Source organism: Lampris incognitus, chromosome 8 (assembly GCF_029633865.1).
Source record: "Lampris incognitus isolate fLamInc1 chromosome 8, fLamInc1.hap2, whole genome shotgun sequence".
Lineage (NCBI taxonomy): Eukaryota > Metazoa > Chordata > Actinopteri > Lampriformes > Lampridae > Lampris > Lampris incognitus.
The window spans coordinates 21295112-21307246 of NC_079218.1; the positions used below are offsets into that span (position 1 = coordinate 21295112).

The window sequence follows — 12135 nt, forward strand, 5'->3', positions numbered from 1 at the left end:
TCACAGGCCGTCCATCATGTGCATGCATTCTCAGAATCAGGTGAACAGGATGGCACACACACCCATTAGCCATACCCCCCCTGCATCACTAATACACTGAAACATGGCTCCTGGAAAGGACGTGTAGTCACGGAGAGGAGGCACGATTAGCATATATCCACAAAACACACTGCCAGTTCCCATCAGCTAAAATGTGAGGTTTATTGATTTACAACGGCAACATTACTAAGCTGCACCATGAAAGCTGTTTCGGACCTAAAGCACTTTGAGGCACATTTCATGAATGCAGGGTACTATGTAAATAAAGCTTATTATTATTATTATTATTATTATCATTATTATTGCAAACTTGCGAAGAGCTTTTGACGACGCCACCTAAAACGTTAGAGGACTCGGGTGTACTTATGGTTACAAAAGTGCATCCTCTCATCCCCTCCCAAGGCCTGGCCGGGTCTTATGTGTCAGGTTGTGGGCGTGTGGTTTCACCAACTAGCAGAGATCTGCATGCTGGGATTTCTCTGGAGGTCGCAGGAGGTCATTGCAGAAAGTGGGCTGCGACGACCAAGCCCACTCGAATCGCCACATGTAAACGCAAATGGAGTTTGTTAGAACCAAAAGAGGCCGGTGTACATAGTTTAATAACCGTACTTATTATGGTGCAGTGCTCCTGTGAAACGTAAAGCCCAACATTTGAGTTTTGCATTTTAACTCGACTTTGCGCTGCACCTAGAATAAGTTAAATCCACCATCATAAACGTGAAGGCTTGATAAGATTTTGATCTGCAGGAGGGTCCAGTGCTTAATCCTCTACTAATCACCAATGAAAATAACAAATGCACAAAGCATAGAAGTTGTATCTGTTTTTGCGAAGGAAATTGACTCATGGATAATCAGAGGCGTGATTAAACAAAAAAGTTAAACATTTGTATAACTCATTCCTATTGAGCATCGGCGAATTCCCGCATTATGATGTACAAAAAGTGTAGCTTCATTTTATAATTCGAACAGTGGTTGTACTTTCTGAGGGAGTCTCGGGAGGCTCCTGTCTGTACTTGTTAGCTGCTAATGCAGGGAAATGTTTTAATGAGAAGAGGATCGTTAATGGGGTGGACTTTAAAATATCCCAAACTTTCCCCATGCAGAATTGAGCCATTAAGTGAAACACTAATAATTTCCTGTAAGGAAAATTCAGCTTTTCTTGCTAAAAAAATGTGGCTCCATTTTTTCCACCCCCCTGAGGATGCCAGGTGTTGAAACTTATGAGGTTCTTGTGTTGAAACAAAATCCATCTCTACGTGAAATTTAAATATTATTTTCATGACCGTGAGAAGTCAAGATTTGTGTATGGAGACAAGACTACCTTACGCCGAGGCGAAATGAATATCCGACTTGTATCTGCAGTGTCGGGAACGGTGTCAATAACTTTGACTAGAAAGAGACTTTATGGTCCTCATTGCAGCATCTGTCATAATCATAACATGCTTTTTTTTTCTGGCCCCAGAACTATGAACATTACTATGAAATATAAATGATTTATATACAAAACGTTCAGTGGAACAGCCACAGCAAGATCAGTTTGAGGTATAGAGCTGTAAAATCATGCAACTGAGCTACGAGACGTTGTTATTGACATATGAACTGTCCATGATTAAAGGAATTATAAATCTAAGATCTGCTCTTTGGTGATCTGCTGTTTGTCTTTCAAAGCTTTATTCACATGCAGGTTGTTCTCTCTCTCTCTCTAACTCTCGCTCTCGTTCTCTCTCTCTCTCTCTCTCTCTCTCTCTCTCTCTCTCTCTCTCTCTCTCTCTCTCTCTCTCTCTCTCTCTCTCTCTCTCTTTCGTCTCCTGTCAGGTGGTCTGTTCATCAGAAACACTGATCAAGAGTACACTGCCTTTCGATTGGCTATCTTCCTGCACAACACTAGCCCCAATGCCTCAGAAGCCCCCTTCAACCTGGTGCCTCATGTGGACAATATTGAGACGGCCAACAGCTTTGCTGTCACCAATGCCTGTGAGTCTAACTGACCAAGACTAGATATCCTCACATTGTGTTGGTGCACTGTAAGGTTTGTTGTGGTAAACAATGAAGCGGTGGGCAGATGGGGAAATGGTTTGTAAAAAGAAAGGGGGGTTTTCCACATTACAAAGTATTGTGTGTCCAAAGAGGAGGACTACACACTACTGTGGTTATTTGTGAACACAACCATGCTTACACATACAAATTCATACAGTAGAACTTGCCGCAGGCTCTGTGGCACTGCCACCAGCTTAGCGTGTCTGAGTTTTTGTGAGGATGTGTGCACATGTGTGCATGGTTTTGTATATGTCAGTACACATGTGATTGTGTTTGTGTGTGTGTATGTGCGTGTGTCAGTGTGAATGACTGTCTGAGTGCGTAAATTGGTTTATGCAGCATACGCATGTGTGGGTGCAAGGTTGTGGCAGGTTGCTTTGTCAGTACCTCTGAGGCGCCTGTACTGCACAGCCTGTCAGTGTTTGTCAAATCTAACCTGCGTCGACCTGTGGTGGGCATGTAAGGTTCGCAGGGAGCTCTGGGAAGGAAGAGCTTTGAGCTTGTTAGCCCTGTTTAAAGTGTTGCCCCTAACTTCCAGACATCATTCACACCCACACACACACACACACACACACACACAGACTAAAATTTTCTTTTTTTTTTGTTTTTGTACACTTGTGAAGATCCTCATCGACTACATTATTTCCCTAGCCCCTACCTAACCCTAACCATGAGAACTACATGTCTAACCATAACCCTTACAAAACCTTAAAGGGAAACAATGAACCTTATGTCAACATTTTCTGTATATTATCTCTCGCTATATGTTGCTGCATGTATGTTGTCAGCATCATCTCCATATTTGTCTTCAGGATAACACTCAGTTACGAGCCATAATACTGAGTAGTCTTCTTTGTGTGTCTACAACGCCATCAAAATTGAGCGGAAAAGTGTACAATAGTGACAGGACTCAGTGAATGGCTGCCTTTGTATGGCATTCCCTGACATTTAGCACAAAAGCTATGTGATGTGCTGTTATTCACATTTTCTTATACAATGTAGCCTATTTCATGCCACCACTGCAGCACAGTGGTGCAGTGGTTAGCGCTGTTACCTCACAGCAAGGAGGTCCTGAGTTCGAACTCCGGGGTTGTCCAGCCTTAGGGGGGGTCATCTTAGGTAATCCTCTGTGTGGATTTTGCATGTTCTCCCTGTGTCTGTGGTGGGTTTTCTCCAGGTGCTCCAGTTTCCATCCATCCATCCATTATTCAAACCGCTTAAACTGCTCTCAGGGTCGTGGGGATGTTGGAGCCTATCCCAGCAGTCATTGGGCAGCAGGTGGGGAGGCACCCTGGACAGGCCACCAGTCCATCACAGTTTTCCCTGTATCTGTGGTGGGTTTTCTCCGGGTGCTGCGGTTTCCCCCACTATGAAAAAAAAAAGACATGCATGTTAGGTTTTATACTCCTGTCTGTGCCCTTGACAGAGGCGTGGCAAGATGAACTGTAGTTGGTCCCCGGGTGCTTCACGGTGGCGGCCCACTGCTCCTAGCTACACAGCTAGGATAGGTTAAATGCAGAGTATAATTTTCCTATGGGGATCAACAGAATATATAAAAATTGAAAAAAAATGTCAATGTAGCACACTCAAGTCAAGTAAGTCAAGTCAATTTTCTTTTTATAGCCCAATATCACAAATTACAAACATGCCTCAGGGGGCTTTACAGCAGCACAACATCCACAACACTGAAGGTAGTTCTTGTAGTTGTGTTGGCGCTGTGGTGGCCTGGCGGCCTGTCCAGGGTGTCTCTCCACCTGCCGCCCAGTGACTGCTGGGATAAGCTGCAGCATCCCCGCGACCCTGAGAGCAGGATAAGCAGTTAAGATAATGGATGGATGGATGGTTGTAAGTTGTTGTAGTTAGAGTTATAAGGGCTGCAGTTTTCACATTCACAAATTGTCAGTCAGTTACATCACTGGTGGGCACTTCTCTGCACAATTTCAATGCCGTTCAGAGACACACAGAAGAATGATCTGTATTATGGCTACTACTAATAGAGTGTTATCCCTACAACATATGTAGCGATAATGAGGAAAATTGTGATTCTTTCCATTTGACCTAATCCTAATTCTAACCTTGACCCTAAACCCAAGTCCTAGACCCTAAAATAGCCCCTTGAAGAAGTGAGGACTGTCCAAAATGGCCTTACTTTGCAAAATGTCCTCACTCTTATGATTAAAAACTCAAATTATTCCTCTCAAATATAGCTGAACAAGAACACACACACACACACACACACACACACACACACACACACACGTTCGCGTGAGAGCCCCCAACTACCCAACATAACGACACTTCATTCTCTGCTTAATTTAGCCATTGATTTTCTAGATCCCACCATAGATGGTATGACCGGTTGTGTTTTACAGTCTTCGAGGTGCAGTGAGACACAGAGCAGTGGGAGGGTTGTCATCGCAGGCTGCTGAGCAATTTATGCAACGTTTATGCAGGACCTCTGCCCTGCAGCTAAACGCAGATAAGAGAGAAAGGGTTTATATATAGACAAATCACCGAAAAATCAGGGCTAATGAAAGCCTGGGCAGGATGCATCTGACACGACATTTGCAAAGGGGATGAAGACACTGTAGGGCTCGAGCTTTGACAAGAAACTGCTCGCACGTATTTTCAAGGGAATATGAGTAAAATCTGTGTGTGTGCGCGCGTGTGTGTGTGGGTGTGTGTGTGTGTGTGTGTGTGTACGTGCGTGCGTGTGTCTGTAAGTGAGACGCAATAACGCCAAGGATTTTGCCACATCTGAACTAGCAGCTGAATTTACAGCAAATTTGCAGCTGAATTTTGGATTTTCTAAGACATTTTTTTTCTGTTGGCCATGCTTTTATATCCACTTTAGCAAATTCAAAGTATTTACTGCTTCTCTGACATGAATGTCACAAGTGTGTGTTTTTAGGCATAAGAGGAGCTCTATGAGGTTCAGTATTTGGACAGAGCTGTCATTACACTTTCTGCAGAGTTCTCTGAGTTAACAGTGACCCATCTCTGAAATGTAGGCCGGCTATCGCTTGTTGAGTTATTTTTCAAAAGGGCCACACAAAAGTGCTTGATTATTATCTAGAAGATAGAAGATAGATGTAGCTGGCAGGAATTTGAATGTAATCTCAATAATATTAAATCCAAGGTAGCTTGGTATCAGTGTATTTTTATACATGCAGTCTGACCTCTATTGAATTTAACTGAACTAGTTGTGTATCTATACTAGAGTGAAATATTTTTTTCTGTACCTCCGTCCTTTTTGTTGTTGTTTTTTTTAGGAATATCAAGCTGGGAAAATGTGGTTTTTGTGTTCCCTCAGTCAATATGGGAACAACAACAACAACAAAAGTCGGTGAAACAGCAAAAGACAAATAGAAGTGATCCCAATAACTGATGCAAGGAGAAGAGAGAAACGGTTGTCTCGGTGTGGAGTAACGGGTAGGTAGATATACATATCCAGCCACGGAAGAATCTAGAAGCTCTTTCACCGCTAGTCTAATGCTCGCACAGTCACAGGAAGTGAATCTGCAGCCCATTGATTGGCCAAGGCAAATCAGAACAGCATTACATGAACAAATCAATGGCTCTGATAGCTCAGGGGCAGTGGGGGATCTGAGATCGAACCGCACAGCTGATTTTGTTATTTTCCTCTGTTATATCTTGGAGTTTCTTCGTTCCTTTCTCTCCTCATCGCCCATTTCCCTCCATTATCAGAGTCCCAGTCACTCCCGAGATAATGGTACTACCATGTAACGTTCAAGGGCGTACATTTGGAACGGGGACGTGTGACGGAGGTAATTTGTGAGGAGAGATTAGGCCATTCAGTGGCGGGGCTCACAGCTATCAGGAAGCTGACGGGGATAATTGGTGGGAGGATGGGGACGAATGTTTTCTTACGCTACCATTGTCCTTGATTATCGTTTCCCAGTTTTCCTAGACTTACAGCAGAGCCCGGCAGTTTCGCTCGACTCACAATGGTCTCCATATCATTCACAAAAGGGTCATGGAGTGTGAAGGTGTATGGCGGTCGGCTGTAAATAACATTTCATTTTGTTGGTTCTTAAAGAAATGAAGGGAAACCTTGTGCGCCGGGCAGTGTGGCTAGCGAACAGTGGAATGAACAGAATAAAAAGAAAAAGCCTGGACACGCCGATGAAGCCTTGTCTGGCATCATTAGGAAAGCGTCCAGTGTCTGGCCTTTTGAAAATTGATTCATTTGAGTGGACCAACGTCCTTTTCTGCCTGTATTTTCTGAGTCTTTTCAAAACTTTTTAATGAGCCTTGACTGTTGTGTGGGTCATGCATGGACTCGGGGCGAGCGCCAGGGTCATTAGCTTTCAACGCGATTTCAAACGAGACAATCTGTCGTTGGCGGACACCCGATGGTAAACCCCATACAAAATGTGTGACAAAAGTAAATAACCAAGGTAGCATAGTGGTCTATTCCATTGCCTACCAACATGGGGATCGTCGGTTCGAATCCCCATGTTACATCCGGCTTGATCAGCCGTCCCTACAGACACAACTGGCCGTGTAGGCGGGGGGGACGCTGGATGTGGGCGTGTGTCCTGCTTGCTGCACTAGCGCCTCCTCTGGTCGGTCGGGGTGCCTGTTCGGGGGGAGGGGGAACTGGAGGGAATAGCGTGATCCTCCCACGTGCTACGTCCCCCTGACGAAACTCCTCACTGTCAGGTGAAAAGAAGCTACTGGTGACTCCACGTGTATCGGAGGAGACGTGGTAGTCTGCAGCCCTCCCCGGATCGGCAGAGGGGGTGGAGCTGGAGTAGCGACTGGGACGGCTCGGAAGAGTGGGCTAATTGGCCAGATACAATTGGAGAAGGAGGAAGGGGGAAGGGGGGTGGGGTAAATAAACAGATAAGTTGATTTACGTAAGATGCAATGATCATGCATCATGCAGTTTATGATCATTGCTTTCCTGGCATGCGGCCAAGTGTTTATCCCTTCGACAGGATTGCTCTGAGAGGGAATCTGGGTTGAAAGTCAATGTAAACACCCGGGTGAAACACCAAATCTCATAATGAGAGATTAAACGTTAGATATTGGGCAGCAGTGAACTGCACTCTCCCTTCTATGCCAATCGTGTTTCAGGATATCAGAAATTATTTTACACTATCAAGTACGAAATAAGAAGTTAAACAGACCTGCTGTGACCATGGGACTGATTTGACCCCCAAGATCTGAGTTTTGTCCCCATACGTCTCTTTTAAACGCAGAGGTTTCACCCTAACTTGTCGTCACTCTCTAACTTGAAACTCAACCCATCCCTCTTGAGAGAACGTGAGAAATGCACACGATAGGAGTAGTTGAACAAAAAGGATTTCGCATCATCTTCTGCTGTGCTCAGTTTCTCATCGCCATCCACTCAGCCCCCAGTCATGGATTAGGGTTGTGCTCAAACACCCCCACTGGATTTAAATCAATGATTTAGGGAGGAGAATGGGGCAGAGATTGTGATGCGCCTTTTGGAGACGAATCGTGAAGCAATGCAATGTAAAAGATTATTGAGAAGGAGACATATATATTTGTTTATATATTTTTTTTTTTTTTTGAATGGGTAGCTCGGTGTTTAGAGACTAACAGATGGGGCCCCTACGATTTTCAAGCAGCAGAAGTGACACATTGGTTTTAGAGAGGTGTATGTTGCAGACCAGCACAAAGGTCAGTTCTCTATCCCCCTTTTCTTCAGTGCTGTGGATTACCAAGGGCATCTTTGCTTATTTGCTTCTGGGTATAGTGGGTGCAGTTTGGCGGCGAGGGGGGGGGTGAGATGGTGGAATAGGTTAAATTGACGTCCCTCATGGTTCCCCCTGTGTTGGCCTTTATTGACACCATGTCATCTTAATCTGCAACGAGTAATGCATATTCAGCATACCACTCTGAGTCATTCTAATTAAAGCCTGCCAATGAGTGGCCCTGTATATGCACAACGTGTGCATATACAGGGCCATTTAGCCCTGCTGCTATAGGACTTTATGCCTGTCATATTTGTCCTTGACTGTGCAAATGTTCTTCCTTTTGCAAGAGTTTTATATGCTGCGTATGTGTGCATTTTCTGTGCAATCTGGCCCTGCAGCACGGCAAACCTTTGAGTCAATTATCTCTCCCTCCATGGGGTCCATTCAGGAGCACTCTTCCACTCGCTGCTGGAGTAGTGAGTGCTACCTTTTAAATGGCTGCTAGTGCCCCTCATTTTCTCCTGATGAATTCTTCTGATGCTACCGGCAAAAAAAACGCTTTTAGCAGTACATCCGTGAGTATGTGTGTGTGTGTGTGTGTGTGTGTGTGTGTGTGTGTGTGTGTGTGTGTGTGTGTGTGTGTGTGTGTGTGTGCATGCGCATGCACACATGCACACATATGTTTGTGTGTGTACCTGTTTTTTCTGTCCTAATGGGGACATTTGGTCCTAATGGGGACCAAATGTCCCCATTAGGATAGAAACCACCTACCATGTGGGGCCTTTTTACGGGTCCCCATGAGGAAAAGGGTTTATTTTAGGGTCAGGACTTGAGTTTAGAGTTAAGGTTAGATTTAGGATTAGGTTAGGTTAAGGTTAGGGTAAGGGTTAAGGTTAGGCATGTAGTTATGATGGTAAAGGTTATGGTTAAGGGCTAGGGAATGAATGTGGTCCATGAGGGGTCCCCAGAAGTATAAGGTGACAGTGTGTGTGTGTGTGTGTGTGTGTGTGTGTGTGTGTGTGTGTGTGTGTGTGTGTGTGTGTGTGTGTGTGTGTGGCTGTAGGAGTTTGGTTAATGGCTGGTATAAGGGCAAAGCACGGGTCTGGGGAAAGGGGCAGCGGGGCTACTAATGAGAGATTAATGTGTGCAAGGTTGAAAGGAAGAGGCACAAGTCGAGGGATGTGGGGTGGGATGCAAAAGAGGGAGGAGGTGATGGCTGATGGGATTTCTTGGCATATGGGACTTGAAGGACCTCATCAAGACCAACTGTAATTGGCTACAGACAAGACGAAACACAAGGACATCTGAGGGAGGAGTTGAACGCTGCTAATGTGGGGACAGCAGCGTTGTTGCTCTCAGGCCCACCATGCTTTCCCCTGCCCCCTCAGCATTTCTAGCTCTGCTCTCCTATCTCTGTTACCAAGCCGTAGCTCAATAATGACCATAAACCAAGGGCAAGTGCATCAATATACCACAACTTACTTCGCTCAACTCTTGGTTTTGCTTGATACGTGACTAAACAGAGAAACATCTAGTGGATTTCTTAGAGGAACGTGACAAGAATGTGTACACTCATGTAGAGTGCCATGCACAGAAATATGGATGTTATGTGCATAGAGATGGGTCTGATGTACCAATGAGTGCAGGACACTAAAAAATAAAAAGGTGAATTTAGTCAATCGCACAAAAGTGTGATTTTGGGCAAGCTTTAAAGCGTTAGTGGACTGACCTGCAGACTAAACATCTTACAAAGCAATTTTATGTTGCTTAAATGTAAAAAAAAAAAAGGACATCTAAATTGTATGCACTCTAAAGCCAGGCTAAATCCGGGCTACATTTGTTTGGAAAGGAAAAGTCTTGTAGACGAGCGAATCTCTTCGCTGGAGAGCTAAATAGCCGCAGCTAAGGCAAAAGCAATTAAAAGTAATCTAGCACAATATATGGATTTGCGTTGTTTATCTCAGACAATTATATTTGTTTGGGCTATAGCGATGTAATTATGTAATAATTAATTAAACAGTTCAGTCTAAAAGTGGGTTACATTAGGGTCAGATTTATTCTGAGCTAAATGAGAGCTTGAAATTGGGTCTCGTGCTCAGTGGGATTGCTCCAGCTCCACACGGAGATGATGAAAGAGGTACTGAATGGGCCAAGATGGCGTTCACACTGATACCACCTCCCTAGCCTACATTAGTGAATGGACACCTACTCCTCCATGTTGGGTGGGAGGGTGTATTTAATCAGTTGACAGATGAAGTAAGGCTCTCCTGGTCTGTCTCGAGATATCTTAATCCCTGACCAACAAATAATACCAAACACAAGTTAGGCTTACAAAGTACGCCTTCCCTGTAAGAATAAGTGGCTGCCCTCTTGTGCTCTTCCCTCACTGTCACTTCAAGGATACGACTCGTCTGTTGAAGGTGTGCGGGATCATGGCTGCCCTTGGCGAGACTCTGTGTAAAGTCATAGCATTGCTAAATCATGCGCCAGGCCCCTGCGTAACCTTTGTGAAGCTCTGCACAGCCATAGATTTACGGCATTACTATGGACTACTCTATTGACCGAGGACGTTTTCCGTCATCACTCACATGAAATTTGTGCAAAAAAAGAAAGAAAAAAATTATGGAAATCTCCTGTCAAAATGTTGGAACTATTTATTGTGGGGCCTAAAATTGGACAACACCAACTGATCAGTTATACAGTTATATCAGTCCATAAGAATCTATCGAAGAGTTTTTCAACTTTGCTCTGGGCACATATTCATCTAGGATTTGGACCACGTTATTCCCTAGGTCCAAACCGCTTATCCTGCTCTCAGGGTCGCGGGGATGCTGGAACCTATCCCAGCAGTCATTGAGTGACAGGCGGGGAGACACCCTGGACAGGCCGCCAGGCCATCATAGGGCGGTTCAGATAGTGGATGGATGGATCTTCCCTAGGTCATTAATATAAATAGGTACAATTTCAGTTGGTCACATCTGGTGAGGGTTTTTTTTTTGTTGTTGTCAGATTTATTATACATTGCATTATATCATTAATGCCAAGTTTGGACTGCTATTTGCTTTTAATTCATTAGTCAAACCTTGACTAAAGCTGTCACAAAGATTTGTTTAGACTACTCCATTATCTATGTACTTTTTTTTTTGTGGGGGGACCCCCCCCCTTTTTCTCCCAAATTGTATCCAGCCAATTACCCTACTCTTCTCAGCCATCCCGGTCGCTGCTCCACCCTCTCTGCCAATCCGGGGAGGGCTGCCGAGGGGGTGGAGCGCTCCACATGCCTCCTCCGATACATGTGGAGTTGCCAGCTGCTTCTTTTCACCTGACAGTGAGGAGTTTCCCCAGGGGAATGTAGCGCATGGGAGGATCACGCTATTCCCCCTAGTTCCCCCCCCCAAACAGATGGCCCAACCGACCACAGGAGGCGCTAGTGCAGCGACCAAGACACCCACATCTGGCTTCCCACCCGCAGACACGGCCAAATGTGTCTGCAGGAACGCCCGACCAAGCCGGAGGTAAAACAGGGGATTTCCTTGTTAGCTTACATGTGGGGAAAGTACTTTGGATCTTCATAGCCGGTGAAGTTCAGAGTCCGGCAGTATGGCAGATTAACAATGTGAGTGTAAAAGTAAAATGTTGGGGTTGTGCCACAACCCTCGAGGCTCAATGACATCCTTCAGGAGCTGTGCCCAGTGTTAGAGGGAGAGTGACCGGCTGGGGCACATTAACCGCAGGGCAGGCTCTACTGAAGCCAAATTTAGACGTGGCTAGGTTAAGGGGCATTAAGCTTTATTCAGCGGTGTTGTGTGGGGACAGCTGGCTATGCAGTAAGAACTAACCATTTGTAACCACCAAACAGATCTATATGAACTATAGTTGTTTTCCTGAGGAACATTTAAGGCCACAAACCGTGTCCTCCACCCTAGACAAGACAACTACCATTTGTAATATCAAGGCTTGGCACAAAGGCCCATCCATCAACAAACTTAATGGCTGACGTTTCTTCGAGTGCGATTCTGTATTTGAATTACCTCATGTATGTATTAAAAGCTCAACCTGCACATCTAGGATATGAAGGGTGTAGTGCTCACTGCATATACATACTGTGAATTGTCCCTGGCGTAATTGCACTCATTGACAAGACGTGTGTAGTTTTATGATGTTATACAGAAACTGCCGTTCTAAACGATCAAGGTAGACAAGATGTTCAGTCGTAATTAGCTCTCGTCCCATTTATTTTTAGAGTCGGACTTGAAAAGCAGACCTGTCAGGTGATTGTGAGTTTTTGTTTTTTTTCTGAGAGAAGCCTTATGTAATGATGCCAATTCAACATACCATCTAAACGTTATTTCAAAGCGTCATATATTCT

The 12135-nt window shown here is 44.7% G+C and overlaps 1 protein-coding gene across 4 annotated transcripts in view; it reads left to right on the forward strand.

The window, feature by feature from the left end:
* gria4b (glutamate receptor, ionotropic, AMPA 4b) overlaps window positions 1-12135 on the forward strand; it is a 104600-nt gene that overhangs the window by 983 nt on the left and 91482 nt on the right. For all 4 annotated transcript variants that reach the window (XM_056284750.1, XM_056284751.1, XM_056284749.1 and 1 more), the window contains exon 2: window positions 1855-2013. In XM_056284750.1, the coding sequence (XP_056140725.1) occupies window positions 1855-2013 (159 nt within the window). The remainder of the gene's footprint in view (window positions 1-1854; window positions 2014-12135) is intronic.